Consider the following 20,546-nt stretch of genomic DNA (forward strand, 5'->3'; position numbering starts at 1 on the left):
TTTTTCCATACCTTTACAACCTTTTTTCCTCCTTTATGAGCTTTCTGACACTAAGGTAAGAATAGCATCCAGACTTTACAAGCCAACATCTTTACTTTTAAAGCTCACAGAAGGCTCTTTTTACTTAAGGCATGGGAAGGATTTCTGTCCCTTAGGTTCTTGCTGTCCTAGGGGATTAAGTGGAAGAGAAAGAAAGTAGAAATAAATTTTTCCTTTAAATTTTTATTTAGTCATTGACAGTTTTATTTACATGTACACTGTGTTGATCATGTCCGCCACTCTCTCCCCCCACCAGCTTCTCTCCATTCCAATTTCAGGTCTTCCTTGCATAATTATTATTTTTATCCCACAGTTAGTGCCACTCATATGGACATGGGTGTGGGGTCATCCACTGGGGAATGGGGAAATCCACCAATGAGCTTCCCTCCCCCAGAAGTCATCAGCTGTCAATAATCCGTTAGCCGAGGAGTGGGACCTCCTGAACCCCTCCCCTCCCCAGTATTGGAATATTTAGCTGCGGATCTTAGGCAGGGCTTGTGTGGGTAATCACAGCTGCTGTGGGTCCATGGGTGCAGCAGCCATGTCGTGCCTGGAGGCCACCGTTCCACACCACTCCTCCCTGTGCTCCAACTCTCACATGTTTTCTGCCCCTCCTTAAGCCATCTTCCATCCCTGAGACTTGGGGGTGAGGGAGGGGTGTTAATGTGACGTCTCACGTTGCTGACCATCCCGAGCCCCCATTTGTTATGATTCTTCCCGTAAGACTAAAGACTCCACCAAAGGGCTCTTACACTGATGAAACCTCCAGCAAAGGTGCAGAGTATGGAGATAACATGTAAAAGCCATCAGTCTTCTTAGGTACCTTCGAAAGCAACATTGACGTAAACCTTTGCGAGCTTCACTCATTCCCTTCCCTGTGGAGAGTTTCAGACAGCAGGGACTCTGGTTTAGCCACACTTCTGTCTCAGAAGTCCTTCACCTGTGACTTTGCTTGGCTTCTCGTCAGAGACAGAGAAATAGAGTAGAGGAGGACAGGCAGGAATTCTGTGGAGGTTGAAGTGGTTAATGTGATCATCCCTTGGTGGTAGCAGTAACAGTTTTGTCCCCAAATGTTTCTTTTCCTGTAGAAAAAAGACAAGCAGAGAGAAACAAGACCTCTGTGCCTGGTCTCTCTATAGCCCTCCTCTTTCCCCTCCTCATTCCTGGACAGTTTCCTTCATAATCTGGGACCCAGTAGTCCTGTGGGCACTCTTCAGTTCTTTGCAAAATAGGACTTCAGCTTAGCTATGCCCGCAACTTAGGATGTTAAAAAGTGTGCACTAAGTCAATAACTTTAAAGGAAAGCCTGGTGCTTTGAATATTGTATATCTTTCAACTTAGTATTGGTTGCATTCTAAGGAAGAAAAGCAGTTCATAGGTTGTAAAACTTTGAACCTGTGGGGGCTGGAGAGATGACCCAGGGGCTATGAGCACTTGCTACTCTTGTAGAGGACCCAGGTTTGGTTTCAAGCACCCACGTGATGGATCACAGAGCACCTGTCCCAGGTGACCTGAGATGCTCTTCTGCCTTCTGTGGGCACCAGACACACTCATGTATGTGTGCATGCATTCAGGCAAAACTCCCATATACACAAAAAAATTGTTCTAAGACTTTCTATCTGACACTGCATTTAGCGATTTTGAAGTAGGAGTCAATAAGAGTGGCTTCAGTCATTTATGTCATAGATGTATATCAGTCAGCTAATAGCAAGCAGTTCTATACATTAAGAGCCATTCAGATCATTTTCTGTCTTCAGTAAATATTTAAAACAAAAGTCTACAGAATAAAAGACTATAGCTACTTGAATATTGATGTTTTTATTCCCAATGGTTAAAGATTTATCTTACATAAAAATACATCTCATTATCTACCAACCTAATATATTTTAATTTCTTCCCCATCACCCTTGCTGATACTTGTGTACTCGCTTATCACCACCACTGATATTTTGTTTGTCTTCTTAGTGCTCGGTCCTAAACGAGAAGCTTGAGCAGCTGCTCCAAGCCCTGCACGCAGACTCCCAGGCCAGTCGAGTTCCTCCAGGGGTCGGCCCTGCAATCCCTGAAGAAGACACCGAGACGGCCAGCGAGGAGTCCTTGGGTGAAAGCAAGGACCAGCTCGTGAATGACATTGGGAAACCCTCCTCCCAGAAAGCCGTGAAGCCCCGGGAAATAATGCTGCGGGCAAACAGCCTAAAGAAAGCAGTGAGGCAAGTCATTGAAGAAGCTGGAAAAGGTACACACAAAATTAGCTTCGAAGAGGCCCGCGACATCCCTCCTGCGAGCATAGCCCGTGGGCGTAGTGCTCGGATGTGGTCCACATTTACAAATGAGGCTCGTGACACGATAGAGGACGATAAGTCCACTAAAGGGAAAATTCGTACTTAGACGTTGTCTAACTCCAGTAGTGAAGATGTGCGTCACCATGATGTGTAAACTAAGACTTCAGAAGTGAATGAAGTTGTAATATTTCTATCCCAACTTAAGTAGAAAAATAGTTACCGAACAAGTCTAAAATTCTCAATCTTTTTACTTTATCGGCCTTTCTTCTTAAAATCAATCTTATAGCTGCCGATAATAAAATAATAATAATGTTGATTTCTTAAAAATCAAGAAAATGTTAATAGTATATAAATCTTTGCATTTTAAAAGATTTACTTTTTAGTTTTGCTTCTGTGCATGCATGGGTGTGTGTGTGTGTGTGTGTGTGTGTGTGTGTGTGTGTGTGTGTGTGTGTGTGTGTGTGTCAGAATAGGTACCATGAAGGCACTGGATCCTCTGAGATGGGGGAAGCAGGCACTTGTGAGCTGCCCATTGTGGACTCTGAAACCCAACGTGAGCGCAAGCAGTCTGTGCTCTCAGCCACTGAGCCACGTGTGCGGCCCCGAGATTTAAACTTCTATATGAGTGTAATGTACACGCTTCTTAGAATTTTAGTGCCAGGTGAAAATTGACTGAAATATGGCTGATGTTGGGAATCCAGTTCCAGGTGTGTGACTTGTAACCGGGCTTTGTATTTTGATTTAAGTTCATCTATAATTTTAGTCTAGTAAATATGTAACCATAAAAAATTTATTTAGTTTTTAGACTCTCCAGTATCCACAGACATCACTCCCAATTTTGTTAATAAGTAATGTTGCTTTGTAAATGTTCAGTTTCTCTTGGTACTTGGTTTAGTTTTTCTTTCCTAAGCATATCTTTATATGAATTCATTTTGTTTCCACTTACACAAGTCTGTTTCCCTTCTTGCTACTTAAAGTTATGGATGAGCAGACAGTGCAGCCCTGTGAACCAGTTAGTCCATCTTCTGACTATGATACAGAAGCAGATGAAGCTAAAGAGGATGACACGAAAGAGTCGTTATCTGGTGAGAAATCATGATGACATCACTTGGAAATCAGTGATGTCATTTAGAAATCAGTGATGATGTCATTTAGAAATCAGTGATGATGTCATTTGAAAATCAGTTACAACCGACTTTGCATTTAGTTTTCAAGTTTGAAATGAACTGTTGAATTTCTATTTTTCTAAAGGCCTGTGAGCAATTTGTGTTATTCATGAACACTAAAATAATAATGGTAACAGATGAGTTAGTTTGACGAGTATTCTTATATCCCTTGTGAGATCTAAGAGACATCTAGAGACCAACATTAAATTAAGTGTTATGGGACTAAAGATGATTAGTGTCTTAGAAGAAATACCCAAGCTTCCAAACTTGAGCCTGGGGTTGCTCTCAGGTTCCTTGGGAAATTGCAAGAACGTTGTTGGCCTTCCCTGCATCAAGCTTGGCCTTTGAAGGATTCAGCAGAGCATTATATTTTGCTAATTGACCAATGCTTGTTGCTAAGTTAAGCTTTAAAACCAAAGTCTTGCTCTTACCCTCTCTCTTACCCTTGCTCTTCCTCCCCTCTTACCACCTCTCGCTCTTTGTTCTTCGCTGCTCTTGCCCACTTCCCCATGCCCCTCCCCACATGCCATTGGCCGGCCACCTTTCTTCTCTTCTACTCTTCTCTCATTAAACTTCTCCATGTGACAAAAAACCCAAAAGTCTTCTAATTACAACTCTGTCTGTACCAAATTATTTTTGCCTAGAAATTATTATATTGCTGCTTGAAGATTATTAACTGTCTCCCTGCCTTTTGGCTTTTGATAGGAAATGAATTTGTCCTTTTAGTATTTCACATGATATAAGTGAACGTTTCCAATTACTGTTGGATAAGACAGACAGAAGTTTAAATATTAATGACATGAAGTAGTAGGAAAATAATTATAATATACTCAAGAAAAGTCAGGATAATATATCAGAGAACTATTTGTTAAAATTCGTTAGCATTTTGTTTCCAAGCTTGGACTGATTTTTTTTACACTTTTCTGTAGCTTTCCTAAGTAAAAATGAAGATTATCGTATACTATTTTAATTGGGTTGTGGTGAAGGTTGACTTATTATACAAAAGTGCCCAGAATCGTGTCTGCTGTGCAGTGATTCATAAGTGCTTTTCTCTATCATTTTTGTTGTTGTTGTTATTGTTGTTTTGAGAAAATTTGTTTGATTGTACTAAAAACTCTCAAGAAGAATCAAAATTAGGTTCAGTAAAGTTCAGATAGTCAACACACATGTCTGCATGCAAATTCCTATATTCACTTTCCAGATGGTCATTGAACCTTCAGGGCATTCAGTTCTAATATGTTTCTCTCTTGTGCCTGGCTGTAACTGTTAGAAGACTATTCTTTATCATAAGTTTACATTTTCTCCCTTAAAATTCAACCCGCGAAGGAGGGTACTAGTGGGTTTTATGTGTCGTAGTGTAGGCAGTAAGAACTCCAGGCATATATATGGTGCTTTGATGATTGGCTCAAGAGTTAATTTCCCAGATGGCATTTTACCAATGCCAAGTTGAATCTGTCTTCTGGGGCCGTATCTCCCCCTTCTTCCCTATGGCAGTCCTTAAATGATTCTGTAAAGACCCCTTGATACATCCGATGTCTTCCTCCATATCTGGTGTCTCTTAGCTTCTTCCGCTAGGCTGTAATTTGGTGATTTTGAATTATTCATTTTGCTGGCTGCATCCATTTGGTCAGTGTCTATCTTAAAATGTGTTGGACAAACTCCAGATGTTTTCTGTAAGGCGATGACATAGATATTCCTGCTACTCGTTGAGCACATCTTGATGTTGCGAAAACAACTGAGTTTCTTTTCAAATTTAACTGCAATAATTTCCCCTCATCTTTATGACCCATCCCACTCCCACCTGTTAAATTCTTCTGTCATCTCCGCTGTATTTTATCTGTTAAGTTGGTAATCAGGCCTGTGATTTAAGCTACTGGCCATCGTAGGGTTAGCAATGGCGTCCATGTCTGTTCTCTTCCGTAGGTGGACACTCTTGCCCATGGCTTCCAGTCAGCCATTATTCCACATTACCATACTCTCATAGATTCCACACTTCCATTGCTTAGAGGGGAAATGGAAAGATACTGTTGGGGTACTAAATACAGAGGTAAACCTAGATTTAGGAAAGTCTTTAATCTTGCCACATTTGATGCCAATTTTGCCTATAATCGAGCTTACTGAAAATCATTGGCAATTGATGTGTTCCTTCTATTATCTTAAGTGAATCATCCGTACTGTGTCATTATTAGATTATGCAATCAGTGTCTGAGATGTGAGGAATACAGTGTATTAATGTGTTCAAGGTGGTGCCTGACTCGGGAAGATGCACGAGGCACTCATTTGATTCCTTTCAGGGGAGCTTTGATCTTAGTGCTGCGCTCTCTGCTTTTCATCGAGGTAAACAGCCAAAGTTGTTAGAAATTAGCTCCAGTAGTCCCATCCGTCACACACACGTCACACACGCAGGAGTGGCTCTCTTCTGTTCCCTGCATGCAGCTGCACTGTTTTTGATCAGAGAAAATACATGCAAGATTAATACAGTTAAGTTTGTAATTACTCTAAGGAAGAGTGAGGATAATTAAGTTTTAGTGTACTTTTAAATTGAATTTAATGACTACTGTTCTTTTTTAATACCTGTTGCTGGCCTCTAGATTAGTTCAAGGTGCTGTTTTTCCTCCATTAACTTGCCTCCTGGTAGATGGAATTAAATCTTCCTTTTTGATATTTTCTTGGATATTTTAACTGTGTGTAGCTTTTACAAAAACAGAACAGAACCATTCAGAGCATGTCATCTTTCCAATAAATGATAGCAAGGAAGGTATATTAGTTTTATTTGAAGATAAATGATATCTTTCCTAGATTTTAATTTTTTTTATTAAAGTATTTTTACAAATAATATATCTTGGCCACATTCTTTCCCTCCTCCAATTTCTCAGATCCTCCCTAACCCCCTACCAACCCAAGTTCATGATCTCTCTCCTCCCTCCCCCAAAAAAAAAAATCCTTCCCCTCCTTCTCCTCCAACGAAAACAAAGACCAAAACAAGCAAACAAACAAATAAAACAAGCAAAATAGCACACACACAAACACATGGAGTTCTGTTTTGTGTTGGCCTAGAGCCTGCCCTGGAGTATGGTTGATATACCCAGGGATGCTCCATTGGAGATCTGTCTGTCCCAGAAGGTTATGGGTTGCAAATAGCTTCCTAGTTAGAGGGGGACTTTGTATCTACGGTTCCTTCTGCATCCTGCTATCTTGTCTGATTTGAATTCATGCAAGTCTTGTACATGATGTCTCCTCTGTGACTTCATGTGTGTGTCTGCCCTGTCGTGTCTGGAACACAGTGTTTGAAGCTGTCCACAACCTCTGGCTTTTAGAATCTTCTGCCTTCTCTTCTGCGTAGTTCCCCAAGCTCTCTGAGGAGGAGTTTGATAAAGACATCTCATTGAGGACTGAACACTCCAAAGTTGTTCACAATCTGTTCACTGTCTGGTTGTGGGTCTAGTTAATTTTCATCTACTGCAAGAAGAAGCTTGTCTGATGAAGGTTGAGTGATACCCAGATCTGAGTCCAGCCAAGTGTTTCCATTAATTGAAGGCTGTGTTAACTCCTGCTTCACATACGTTCATATGGGAGTCATGACACTTAACTATGATCGTGGACCCAGTATTCATGATTAATGGGAAATGTGGGTAGCATGCAGCATAGCACTTAGCAGGCTTTAAGATTTCTATTTATCAAATGTGAGTTGATCACATTCAAATTAAGCATATTATTGGCTTTTAATTACAGTAGGTATCTATGCTCTGGTAGCATCTATTCAAAACCAGAGATCAGTATATCTCTGATATTCTCCATATGACCCAAGAAAATGAAGGTAAACTGACAGTGGAGGTAAATAGAGTTAACTTCTTCTGTTCTACTCACTGAATTTAAGTAGGCAATTAAATTCCTTGAGTCTTGAGTTTAGAGGGGCTTTGTTTAATTTTATACTGGTTTCTTTTGTCAATTTTAATCTGGATTTTTGTCAACAGCCAAAACCACACCTCAGTCTCCTGATGCCCAGGCAAGCCGCGGTCATTCCCAAATTGATTCCGTCGCTGGTCCAGCTATGGCCACCACCAAAGAAAACCTCCCTGTGCTCAACACTAGAATAATCTGCCCAGGTAGTGTAGTTGTGTGACGTGGTCCGTTCTGTAAAATCGAGCAATTTCTCTTATTCATGAACTACAGAAAGATGTCCTTAGTAATAAATGTTCCTTTAAGAGAATTTTTTTTTTTGCCAAACTTAGTTGTAGAAATCCAGGTCTTTAGGTTATTCCATGTCTAATTGTATAGGACATATTCAAACTCACATTTAGCCCTTACCCTAAAAAATGTTAGTTCATTGGTTCCAGGCCAGAGCCCAGGAGTCTGTACCTGAATTGGAGTGACCGTCTATTCTGTGACCTCCAAAGATCTCCAAAGCTTTCCTTGGGGTTTTAAGCCACTACTTTCTCTGTAGATATTTTCAGCCTAGTATTTGTTTCAGCCTGGATTAGATGAGTTTGCCTTGGATTAGGCTGATACAAGTAGACACCAAAGAGTACAGGTTGGAGCCGGAGGGAAATATACGTGTCTCAGTTTCCTAAGGGGTCAGAGGAAAATATACATGTCTCAGAGCTTCCTAAGGGGCTGGAGAGAAATATACATGTCTCAGAGCTTCCTAAGGGACCAGAGGAAAATATACATGTCTTAGGGCTTCCTAAGGGGCTGGAGGGAGCTATACATGTCTCAGAGCTTCCTGAGGGCCCAAAGGGGAAAAAAAACACGTCTCAGAGCTTCCTAGGGGGCTGGAGGAAATAGACTTGTTTCAGAGTTAAAGGGGCCGGAGGAAATAGATTTGTCTCAGAGCTTCCTAAATCTACAGAGGTTTTGAAATTCCTTTGGTCATCATCAGGGCATGTTGGGATCCATTTAGACCTTGAAAAGTTTCTTCTCGTAGAATTTCTCTTTAAATATGGGATTTAATTCAAGTGCTGGTTGGAGACTTTTGTTCCTCTCTTTCCCTAGTGACAGATCAACCAGACAGATGGTCAGGGAAATAGTGTACCCAGTAGGTCACATGGAGCAGTAGGATCCAGTCAATATCTAAAGGACACTCAGACACAGAAGAGCATGCACTCTTCCCAAGAGTACATGCAACACTCGCTAGGATAGACCATAAACCAATTAGGTCACAAAGAATTCTCAGTCAGACTGAGAGGATCTCCAGCTCACAGTTCTGTTCGCAGCGCAGTGGACTGAAAACAGTGTGTGTGTGTGGGGGGGGGTGTGTGAGGTATGTGCCGCACACAGACGTGGAAACATGTAGGGGAATAAGTCAGAGAAGACAATGGGACAACTAAAAATAAATGAGAGCAGAGATGCACCACCCTAAACCTGTCTGATGCAGCTGAAACCCGCCTAGAGCAGAGTGTAGAGCCGGAACGCGCCGGAACGCCGGCTATGAAAGCGTACATTCATCTCACGTCGAGCACCTGGCACCCGCCCTGGCAGCCTAGGACAAGAGCTACCTAGTGGGAGCTAATGGGGAAGCAAACAATAAATGTGAGAGTGGAAATAAACACAAGAATTAAAAAAGAGAGAGACAGTGGAGAAAATGAAAACGAAGTTGAAGAGTGAAGATTCAAATCAGTAAAATCAGGAGTGGGAGAAGCCTTCATTGTGGAGCTTAGAGAGATAGAAACTGTGTAACAACAGATCACAACTCAGGGGAAACAGGCAAACACACAAAAACATATAGACTAAAAATCCCAGGCAAGAAGAAAAAGATATAAAACACTAGAAATAAAGACCAGGGGTGGTGGTGCACGTATTTAATCCCAGCACTCAGGAGGCAGAGGCAAATGGATCTCTGAGTTTAAGGCTAGCCTGGTCTACAGAGTAGGCTTCAGGACAGCCAGGGCTACCTAGTAAATGTCTTAATAAACCAGGAAAGAAAGGAAGAATAACTGTGTGCCCTCCCACGTTTATCTGCATGTAGTACCCAGAGTGGGGTTTCTCCTTCTAAGGGGAAGAGGGAAGGACTTACGTGAGGGGCACTGGGAGGAGAGGAAGGGCTGATATTCCGTTGTAAAGTGAATCAATAAATTTAGTAAAAAAGCAAAACCCCAAGGGCTGCATACACGTGCATACATGCATGTGCTCACACGTGCACACAAGCGAACTAAGCCACTAAAGCCAATGAGTGAGTACACTGAGGTTACAGAGGAAAGGATCAATATCTAGAAATCACATCTCTATTCTTATATTTCTATTCGCCGCAACTGAGCATTCTGTCCATGCGATTAAGAAAAAAGTTCCTCCCAAAAGTGCATCCAACGTGACGAAATCCTTAGGAATGGGTTTGACCCCGAAAGTGAAATGCCGAAAGCTACAAACTGAAGAATTGCTGGACTGTAAGTGAGAGAATGGCACAGATACTCAGTTCGTGCTTTTCTCTCCATGATCCTTTTATTACAGCATGCAGACATTTGGGACTGTTAAAACTCTCCACATTCCTAAGCATCATGCTCTGGGCTTTGGCTACTGAGCCGTCAGGGGAAACCAGGCCTTGGTGGCAAGCTGTTTGAGATAGGGACAGGCTGAGTGGACCACACTAACTCTGCTTCCTAACACGTGATCCTGGTGTTTCCGGCAGGTTTGAGAGCAGGACTTGCCGCCTCCATAGCTGGGAGTTCTATCATCAACAAAATGCTGCTGGCCAACGTAGATCCTTTCGGTGCAACGCCGTTTATTGACCCTGACCCAGATTCTCTGTAAGGAGCACGTGTGTAGCTGCTTGGCCTCCGTTTTGTTTGCTTCTGTTTCTGTATCGTTCAGATCCTAACGTTTTGCATGTGTCCCCAAGTGTATGCGCCCATCTGCTAAAAGGGTGGTGGCAATGCTCAGATGTTGATTGTGGTCTGTCCCCAGGGTGAGTCCCTTTCTCAGCTCTGGTGCAGGGCTCTGTGCCTCGCCCTCAAGGGTGACCTTAGCCCTGCTGGGCACTGGTATTCATGTCCTTCTCTCTTCAGTCTGCTAACCCTGCCATCGCTCCACATCCTGCCGCACGGTTTCCTGATTTCTAGTTTCCAACCCGCATTGATGGCACCTCTTTTAAGGCTCCCCAAAACACTTTGGGAAGCTTGAGATATAGTTACTCTTGTTTTTATTTTAAAAATTGCTTTATGAGTGTGTGTGTGTGTGTGTGTGTGTGTGTGTGTATCCCTATCCACATGTGGAGGCCAGAGATGGGAGTCCTCCTTGATCAATTTTCCACCTTATGCTGGGGTAGGGTCTCTCATGTGAACCTAGAGCTGACCTGCCAGTCTGGCTGGTCTACACTGATGCAGGCAGCTTACCCTGGGCCCTGCCTCTTCCTCCTGTGTGCTGAGATTGCACGATGGCTGCCTTGGCCATCAGCCATTTACCTGGGTGCTGGCGATCGGACCTCTGGTCTTTCCACACTGGTACCACAAATGCCTTACCCACTGAGCTATCTCCCTAACTCAAAAATGCTTTTTTTAAAAATCTTATTTTTTTTGTAGTGGCATTTCTCAAGGAATTGTGTGTGTGTGTGTGTGTGTATGTGTGTGTGTGTGTGTGTGTGTGTGCATATCAGAGGTATAGTCAGAGGACAACTTGCAGGAGTGAGTTCCTTTCTGTCACCCATGTGTGTCCTGGGCATTGCACTGAGGTCGTCAAGTTTGGTGGCAAGCACCTTTCCTGTGGTAGAGAGAATTGATGCTTGCAAATTACCTTCTGCTGATCATACATGTGCAGTGGCATCTGTGCACCACCCATCCACCCCATAAAAAAGGAATTGTGAAAATAAAAACAAGTAGGAGCCATGTTTATGATACGCGTTGAATTCATAGGTCGTTTTCCTACATTCTGTCCACTATTAAGGGCTGAAATGGAAGAGACTCATGAATAAGAAGGAGCGCATTGCACCTGACTGGGAAAGTCCTCCCCTAGATACCGGCATCTGTCCGCGTAGTCAGACCCTGGCAAACAAGAGAGGGCTTAAGGCTGCCAAACTTCGTAGAAAACAGTGACTCTCTTTGCTTTACTTTTGCCTCAGACCAAAAATTATTGCCCTTGTGCCCCTAGGATACCTGCTTTCCAGTCCTCTGGGAAGAATGGCTACTGAAGGGGTCGTGTCATTGTGTAAATAAACTGCCCTTGTCATGAATCTGAAATTGACTTTCGTGTGCTTTTCCTTGTTATCATAGAGATGGATACTCGGAAAAATGTGTCATGAACAACTACTTTGGGATTGGATTAGATGCAAAAATTTCGTTAGAGTTCAATAATAAGAGAGAGGAGCACCCTGAAAAATGCAGGTAATTTCAGTAACAGCCATAATGGTGTTCTCCGAGGGCAACTTCACTTGAATTCCGTTTACTGTCTCTGCTCATTTAAGGAGTGGATACGTAGCATTTCCTGGGATTGGACAACAATTATTTATTTTTCAGAAGCCGAACGAAGAACTTGATGTGGTATGGCGTCCTTGGGACCCGGGAGTTACTGCAGAGATCGTACAAGAATCTGGAACAAAGGGTTCAACTCGAGGTGAGTCAATCTTGAAACAAAGACATTTGAGTTTATCCTACGTAGATAATTTGCAGAGTATATGCTACGTGATAAAAAAGAAACTGAAAGTAAAATAGGATAAAGGAAGACATGATAATATATATTAAAAGGTGAAGTAGAAAGTCTCGGAATTCATTGCCATTTTTCAGTAAGGAAGAGTAGAGTGCTTTCTAAGAGCGAGTGTGGAGGACTGGGCCACTGCTTTTCTCCTTGGTGATGCTGTGGAGAGATAAAGGTGGAGCAGAGTCGCCCGAGGAGGCCTCCCATTATGTGCCAGCCCTGTTTGCGTTCCCCTTGCATTCACTATTTTACACAGATGAGGGTTCCCCTCTGGTGTGGAAGGATACGGATTTCACGTGTGCAGTTTGAATTCGTGCCAGCCGAGACTTAGACTGTGGCTTCTCCGGGTGCCAGTGGAAGAGTGCTTGGTGCAAATTCACCGAGCAAGGTAGAAGTCACGGTGCGAACTGAGAAGAGCGCGGCCCATGCAAACTGGATTTGCCGTGTGACCTGCTGTTCCTCATATAAACCCAACTTCCAGAGCATAAGGAGAGGCTTAGGATCCTATCCCCATGGCGGGAACTCCAGGGTATCTTCTCCTTTGCAGTAGAAAAACGTTGGGTGGTATAAATGGGAGGTTTCACTAAAATTGACATCCTTAAGTAACAGTGACTTGTCTTAACAGGCCTGACTTGCATGTGTGAAGCAGTTTTCCTTTCTAACTGAAATCGTCGTACACTCTTGTGCATTTTAAGTACAGAGCGAATGTAGACAAAAAATAAATCACTGGAAAATGCAAATTTGTAGCTCTGCTCTCCTGACATTCCATCTCTTAACTGCTATCCATCTCCGTGTCTAAATTTTATTTAAGAATAGATAAATAGAATAAAACAACAAAAAAATTAAATTAAAATACATTTGAGGAATGACATTTATGAAGATGTCAGTTTTGCTTATACTAAGGAAAATTCACTTATTTGTAAAATATATATTTTTGCCTTGTTTTGTATTTTTAAGACAGGGTCTCACTTTGTAGTCCAAGCTAGCCGGGAACTTCTGCCCTACAAGTATGGATTGCAGATGTGTGCCAACACACTTAGTATAAGTTTTCCTTGCTTTTTTTTTTTTTAAATCTGGAGAGGGGCTGAAGAGGTGGTTCAGCCTGTAAGAGCACTGGCTGCTTTCAGAGAATTAAGGTTCAACTCCTGCCACTCACATGGGCTAATGAGCAACTGTAGCTCCGGTTCTGGGGATCTATCGCCCTCTTCTGGCCCCTTTAGGCACTGTGTTCATTGATGCAGTGTAATTACTGTAGCAGCCACAGATGCCCTTTCCCTTCTAAGTGGTAATTTTCATTTAGGTGAATTAGAAGGTGGGAACGTACTGTGCCATCCAGTGCAGTTTTTCCTTGCCTTTGCATCTAGCTACATGAACAATACAATTTTGACTAAAAATGTTTATTGTGAGAGGGGTGTGTGTGTGTGTGTGAGTGTGTGTGTGTGTGTGTGTGTGTGTGTGTGTGTGTGTGTGTACTTGCATATGTACAAATGTACCAAGGCACACATGTGGAGGTCAGAGGGCAACTTAGTGATTTTGTTCTTTTCATATACATGTGGGTTCCACATATTAGATCCAAGTTGTCAGGGTTGGTGGCAAACACCTTTACCCACCTGGCCATCTCATCAACCCAGCTCAGCTCTCGGTTTAGATGGTTGCTGGTTAGTTACCAAACCCAGGCGAGGACCCAGTTATGGCATGGTCTGAGTGAGATGAGTGAAATCAAAGTCTGCTCATACAGGACCATTCAGACAGAATGCCTAAAACAAGACAGGCACTAGAATATCAGTTCTCAACCTGTGGGTTGAGACCCCCTTGGGGAGTGAATGACCTTTTCACAGTAGTCACCTAAGACCATTGGACAACACAGATAATTATTATTAATGACGTAGCAATAAGTTTTTGGTTGGGGGTGTTACCACAGCTTGAGGAACTGTATTAAACTTTCACAGCATTAGGAAGGTTGAAGACCACTAGGCTAGAAGTTTGTAGGCTGTCTGAAGGAGATTCAAGAAAAGTACTGCATGATCTGGGAGGAAAGATAAAGGAAAGTGTATTTTTAATTCAATTTTTATAAAAATTTCTTTAGTTGTTTATACTTTTTTATTAAGAGAAAGGATGAAGGCCTTTGTAATATGTAAACAAGCAAGTTTCTTCAAGCAAGCTAGCACCACAGAGAAATTACATTGTATCTCACCCTTTGTAAAGTGAAAGAGTGTGTTTACAAGAAAGCTAGCACCATGGATACCTTCCTGTCTCCGTAGCTCTGAAGTAACAGTGTTGTCCTTTTTGTCTGACCTCTACATGTTTTATTTTTGAGACAGCGTCTCATGTAGCCCAGGCTACCCTTAAGCTTGCTATGTAGCTGAGGGTGTTCATGAATCTCTGCTCCTCCTACATCTACTTCAAAGTGCTGGGACTATAGGCGTTCTAACCTCCGAGCTTTTGCCTTGCAGTGCGATGGGCAGTATATTCCTCTCCCCAGCTTACAAGGCATAGCAGTGTTGAACATCCCGAGCTACGCAGGAGGCACCAACTTCTGGGGCGGAACCAAAGAGGACGACGTAAGTAGCATAATGGGGTTGGAGTGTGTGTCCTCAGTGGTAACGACATTCCTAGGACACCTCGCTTTAAAAGTGTGCTTCATGATACTAATTGTGGGTCAATATTTAGTGATAAATGTTTTACAGTATTTGGAAGGTGTGAGGAAGAATTCCTAGCATCTTATTTCAACGTTTTCTCTCACGATTATACTCTGAAGAACTCGGTGTTCTGCCATTAAAGGTGTGCACCACCACCCCTGGCGAGGTTCGGGACTGTTTCTGTTCTCTCTGTCTGTTTCCCTGCATTGTGAGAGAAAAGCCACAGTCACATTTGTGTGGCACACAACCGTTGCTCTAAAAGGAATGAAGAGGAGAACAGTTATTGACGGGCATATGGTGAAGAGTGGTGTTACTGTCGGGCTCCTGAAGAATCTTACTCTGATTTCAGTTTGAGGCTTAAACGAACATGCAAGGTATAGCTCATGATGTAGATAGATTTCTGGTCCTACTGAAGTATAATCCTTTTTTTTTGCTAGCACGCAGTCACTCAAATAATCAGTAGGGTCAGATAAAGTCGACATCCCTGGGCATCCACTAGGCCCCCATCATTCAAAGAGCTTTATATTCATTGTTTAACACCAATGTAAGGTGATTTTTTTCTCCTCCTTCTCCTCCTCCTCTTCCTCATCTCCTTCTCCTCCCTTTCTTCTCCTTCCCCTCTTCCTCCCTTTCTCTCCCCTCTCTCCTTCCTTCTCCCTTCCCCTCCCTCCCTCCCTCCCTCCCTCCCTCCCTCCCTCCCTCCCTTTCCTGTGGTTATGTGAGCTAGGGATAAGAACTAAGCACACACTAGTAGAACCCTGCAACACTGACCTACATCCTCAGCCCCAAACCTTAACTTTCTAATTTTACCCTTGAAAAAAATGGACACAAAGTTTTGAGTTACTAACAGAGAAGCAACTAGGATCCAGGTAGTTTGATAACAGAACTTTCAGTGTCAGCCAGTTTGTGGCCTCGTATTTCCAGCACAAGTTTTGGTTAGGGAATCCTTTAGAGTAAGTGTTTCTCTAGTCATAATTATCTGTGATATACAGTGAGTGAGAAGTGATGACTACGTGGTCGTGACGAAATTTAAATTCTTGGCATCAGTTTTGCAAACATGCACTTACCATACAAGGAGCGCATGTCTGGGGAATTTTTGTCCCCTGAGGTTTCTGTTTCCATACTCACAAATGCCCTGAAAGGTGGTTATATTATAAAATATAAGGCGCAGGGCTGGAGAGATGGCTCAGCAGCTGAGGGCACTTCCTGCTCTTGTAGAGGACCCAGGTTCAGTTCCCAGTGCCCTGCACCCATCACCAGTTCACATCACCCATAACCACCTGCAACTCAGGCTGTCTGTCCTAGTTTGCGTTCTATTATTGTAAAAAGCTCCAGGCCATCAGCAGCTTGGGGAGGAAAGGGTGCACTCGGTCCTCATGTCCTGATCACACTTGATCATGGAGGGAAATCAAGGCAGGAACTGAAGCAGGGGCCAAGCAGAGCATGCTGCTGACTGACTCATCTCCCTGTGGCTTAGTCAACCCTCTCACTTACACAATTTAGCTACGTCCTTAGGGGTGGCACTGCCTACAGTGGGCGAGCCCCTCACCCATCAACCAGTAATCAAGAAAATACCTGAGACAAGACTAAGCCAGTCACATGGAGGTAGTTCTTCCACTGGGTCTCCCTCTTCCCAAGTGACCCTTAGCCCGCGTCAAGATGACAGAAACTAACACACTCTTTTGGTCTCTTCAGGCACTTGCCCTCCCCTGCACATATTTATATGCAGACACACACACCTCTGTATAGTTAAAAATAAAAACAAATCAAACATGCCAAGTGCATTGGATCACGGTTTGCATGTTGGTGGTTTGTAGATTTCTGAAAACATTTTATCAAGATGTCTACCAATTATATGTGAAGTATCTAGCAGTTCCTATCAAGATGAATCAGGTCGAAACATGTTGGTCCCGAGTGCTGTTTGAGTACCACATCCATGTGGCTGTTGAAACCTGTTTTGAAATTGTGCTTATTCTGGGTTGTCCTTGAATGTTTCCTTGGGCTATCATTACTCACTGATGTCTCTCTTTCGACTTTTTATGTTTTGGGGATGTCTGTATGGCAGGGTTTGGGGGCCTGGTACTCCGTTCTACCTAAACAGTTGGCGGAAGTGTTTGTCATACAGTTTTCCTTCCTAGATATTTGCTGCCCCATCCTTTGATGACAAGATTCTGGAAGTCGTCGCAGTCTTTGACAGTGTGCAGATGGCAGTTTCAAGGGTCATCAAACTGCAGCATCACCGGATAGCACAGGTTGGTTGCTCAGATCAAAGCTCACCTTGTTTCATGGGTAAGGACCGTAGAAGGATGCTATTCCAGACGACCTCCATTGATCAGCTTCTTGACAAAGCGCATTGATTTGTAAACGTCTGTCGTGTCTCACCATGTCACTGCAGTGGTAAAGTCTGACATTCTGCTCCACAGACCAGAGTCAACCCAAACCCAGATAATGCAGGCTGCGTCCATCCTCAGGTTCATCTGTGGTCTCAAATAATGTGTTGGCTTCGTTTCAGTGCCGTACGGTAAAGATCACTATATTTGGTGACGAGGGAGTCCCAGTGCAGGTGGATGGTGAAGCATGGGTCCAGCCCCCCGGGATCATCAAAATCGTGCACAAAAACAGAGCTCAGATGCTGACCAGAGACAGAGTATGAAACTTTAACTTTAACTGTGTGTGTGTTGGGGGAGCTGTGGTGCGTGTACGTGTGGGGCCTATACAAGCCAGAGCCCGGTTTTAACTCCCTGGAGCTGGAGTTACAAGTGGTTGTGAGCCACCTTGGTGGGTGCTGGGTAACGGCATTATGTGCTCTTAACCGTTGAGCCATCTCTCTTTCCCCCAACAGTTTCCTACAATTTTGTCAAATCTTTTTTAAAAATTGGAAACAATGAGAAATAGAAAACATGGAAAGCAATTTAAATTGTCTTAAATACACTGTGGCGTGTTTGATGCATGCAGCCCCCTGGGTTAAGTATGAACAGTTACTCAGTTTTATTTTAAATTGAGTGCTTTGCTTTGTGCAGCTTTTAGGTTTACCGAGCAGTGGAACAGCAAATACATAGACCTCCACTTCTGTTCCTGTGGGTGTCTTTCCTTCTACCGTCCCCAGCACACAAAAAGTCCTATCACGCATATGTTGCACTCACGTTTAGTGTGGCACAGTTTTACGGCTGGTAATCTGTTCATATATTGTTAGCTGCCGGGCAGGGCGGCACCCACCTTAATTTCAACACTTGGGAGGCAGAGACAGGTCAACCTCTGTTAGTTCAAGCCAGCCTGGTCTACATATTAAGGTCCAGGCTAGCCAGGACTGTACAGTGAAACTGTCTCAAACATACGCACGTACACCACATACAGAAACACACATGGGTGTGCACACTCACACATGCATGCACGCACACACACATGCACACACACATGCACACACACTCACACATACACACACACGCACACACACACATACACACACATGCACACACATGCACACACACTTGCACATGCACACACACACGCACATACACACACACTCACACACACTCACACTTCTAGATGACATTGCTCTCCCTGTTGTTGCCCTGTGCTCTGTCTTATCTCTTCCTTTCTCCCCCTTAACCCTGGCATCCATTGGTCTTTCAAACACCTCCATAGTATGGTCTTCCCCAAAACAAGTATTTTAACTTAAGGTTGCCCTTAATAAGGCTGGCAGTATTCATACGGTCTAGTAAAAGAGTGAAGGAAAATAAAAGTATGATCGATCACTGATTGGATAAGTGAAGATTGAATCATAAGCACTATTTATGAACATTAGAGGTATAATCGTCTTTATTGGTCACTTTTCTTTTTTATGATGTGATACAGTGACAGACTTGAAAATTCCCTGTCACCAATTTAATAAGTTTTTTTTTTCTTTTTTCTTTTTTTTGGATCTGGGGACCGAACCCAGGGCCTTGCAGTTGCTAGGCAAGTGCTCTACCACTGAGCTAAATCCCCAACCCCTTAATGAGTTTTTAGAATAGAGCAAAGCACTTGGAGTTTCAGGCTCTTTTATGCAATGCCTAGCTACCATTTACATATCTCTCTATCTCTCTCTCTCTCTCTCTCTCTCTCTCTCTCTCTCTCTCTCTCTCTCTCTCTGTGTCTCTCTGTCTCTCTCTGTCTCTGTCTCTGTCTCTGTCTCTCTCTGTTTCTCTGTGTGTCTCTATCTCTTTGTGTGTGCGCTCACGTGTATGTGTGTGTGTGTGTGTGTGTGTGTGTGTGTGTGTGTGTTTGCTCACATGTGTGTTTGGTTATGTTCGTTTCCAAGCTCTAGCATGACTGTTGCTTGCCACCCTGGTTTTAAACAGGCCTTTGAAAGCACCCTGAAGTCTTGGGAAGACAAGCAGAAGTGTGACACTGGGAAGCCAGTTCTTCGAACCAACCTGTACATCCATCCCACCGCCGACCTGGCCATGGAGGAAGTGTCACAGATGCGGCTCTGCTCCCAGGCTGCAGAGGAACTCATCACTAGGTAAACTGCTTCTGCTGGAGATTTCTACTGGGAGAACGCTGGTCTTAGCCAGTTGTGCTGTCGTCTTTAAAGTTGTTTTGGTGCCTAGAGTAATCATGAGGGGTGCGTCTGCTTATCTCGTTAGCTGCCTCCCGTGGGCTGTGCCTTGCCCTCTATCAGGTCTTCCACACATGCTATCTGGAGTCTACGTCTTACACGGCTTCCAAAACTACAATGAATTTGTCCGGACTTGCACTCTCAGTATCTCTGCACTACCCACGTGTTCCCGGGAACTACTCTCTGTGTGTGAGATGTTGGAAGAAGTCTGAACATGAACGGTGTTCGCACACGTCACGAGACAGAACAAACATTTGGAGAGTAGTTTCTGGCAGTATACTCCAAAGGCCACACAGACTTATCCTTCTAGACAGAAAGGGGAGCGATCTTTGAAAATTGATGAATGTAAAAGATAAAAAAGTCGGCCAGGTGGTGGTGACACATGTACTCAGTACTCTCAGTACTTGGGAGGCAGAGGACAACGTGGCCTATAGAGTGAGTTCTAGGACAGCCAAGGATACACAGTGAGACCCTGCCTCAGAAAACAAAGAACTATAAGGATCACTATGATAGAACTGAATTTCAGAATGGAAGAGAGGCTGTGATAAGATCGTTGCCTCCTCCCCACCAAGTGGGAATGAATTCTCAGCCTGCCACTCGATACATACATCCAGTCTCTGTGAGCCTCCATGCTCAGCTGAGGGCTTGAGAAAGGGTATCACCATAGGCTGTGGACATGGAATTTTATAATATGTATAATAAAACAGACAGCGTACATTTCAGGACCGGGGTGCGACTGATAGAACAGCAGCTTCGTAAGTTCAAGTCCTGGGCTCAATCGCAATACCACAGCAAACCCACAAAGAAGTGGGGGTCTCGGCGGCATGAAAGCTATACCGTTTGCGGCCTTTCCGCTTTCCAGCACTGCTCGCTCCTGGCCAGGGGACCCTCTTCAGTGATGCCCCACAGTGTTTATTTTGTCTCATTCTTCCGTCTAGGATTTGTGATGCGGCCACGATCCACTGTCTCCTGGAGCAGGAGCTGGCTCACGCCGTGAATGCGTGCTCACACGCCCTGAACAAAGCCAACCCACGCTTCCCGGAGGTGAGGATTTAATGGTAAATTCTCATTCCACGGATTCCTTTGCATTTCAGCTACTGTGAAATACTGTGAAGGACAGCAGTGTCTCTCTGTTGCTGTGATTAAAACGCCGTAACCAAGAGCAGCTTGAGGAGACAAGACTTCATCTTCTGTTTGGCTG

General features: G+C 43.6%; 1 protein-coding gene across 3 annotated transcripts in view; it reads left to right on the plus strand.

Annotated features, from left to right (window-relative positions):
• Dgkh (diacylglycerol kinase eta) overlaps positions 1-20,546 on the plus strand; it is a 154,437-nt gene that overhangs the window by 119,850 nt on the left and 14,041 nt on the right. For all 3 annotated transcript variants that reach the window (XM_032917856.1, XM_032917857.1, XM_032917859.1), the window contains 11 exons: positions 2,005-2,275; positions 3,299-3,406; positions 7,462-7,593; positions 10,110-10,227; positions 11,686-11,796; positions 11,929-12,025; positions 14,560-14,667; positions 16,884-16,997; positions 17,258-17,392; positions 19,086-19,249; positions 20,284-20,389. In XM_032917856.1, coding sequence (XP_032773747.1) covers positions 2,005-2,275; positions 3,299-3,406; positions 7,462-7,593; positions 10,110-10,227; positions 11,686-11,796; positions 11,929-12,025; positions 14,560-14,667; positions 16,884-16,997; positions 17,258-17,392; positions 19,086-19,249; positions 20,284-20,389 — 1,464 coding nt within the window. The remainder of the gene's footprint in view (positions 1-2,004; positions 2,276-3,298; positions 3,407-7,461; positions 7,594-10,109; positions 10,228-11,685; positions 11,797-11,928; positions 12,026-14,559; positions 14,668-16,883; positions 16,998-17,257; positions 17,393-19,085; positions 19,250-20,283; positions 20,390-20,546) is intronic.

This window comes from Rattus rattus, chromosome 12 (assembly GCF_011064425.1).
Source record: "Rattus rattus isolate New Zealand chromosome 12, Rrattus_CSIRO_v1, whole genome shotgun sequence".
NCBI classification, from domain to species: Eukaryota; Metazoa; Chordata; class Mammalia; order Rodentia; family Muridae; genus Rattus; species Rattus rattus.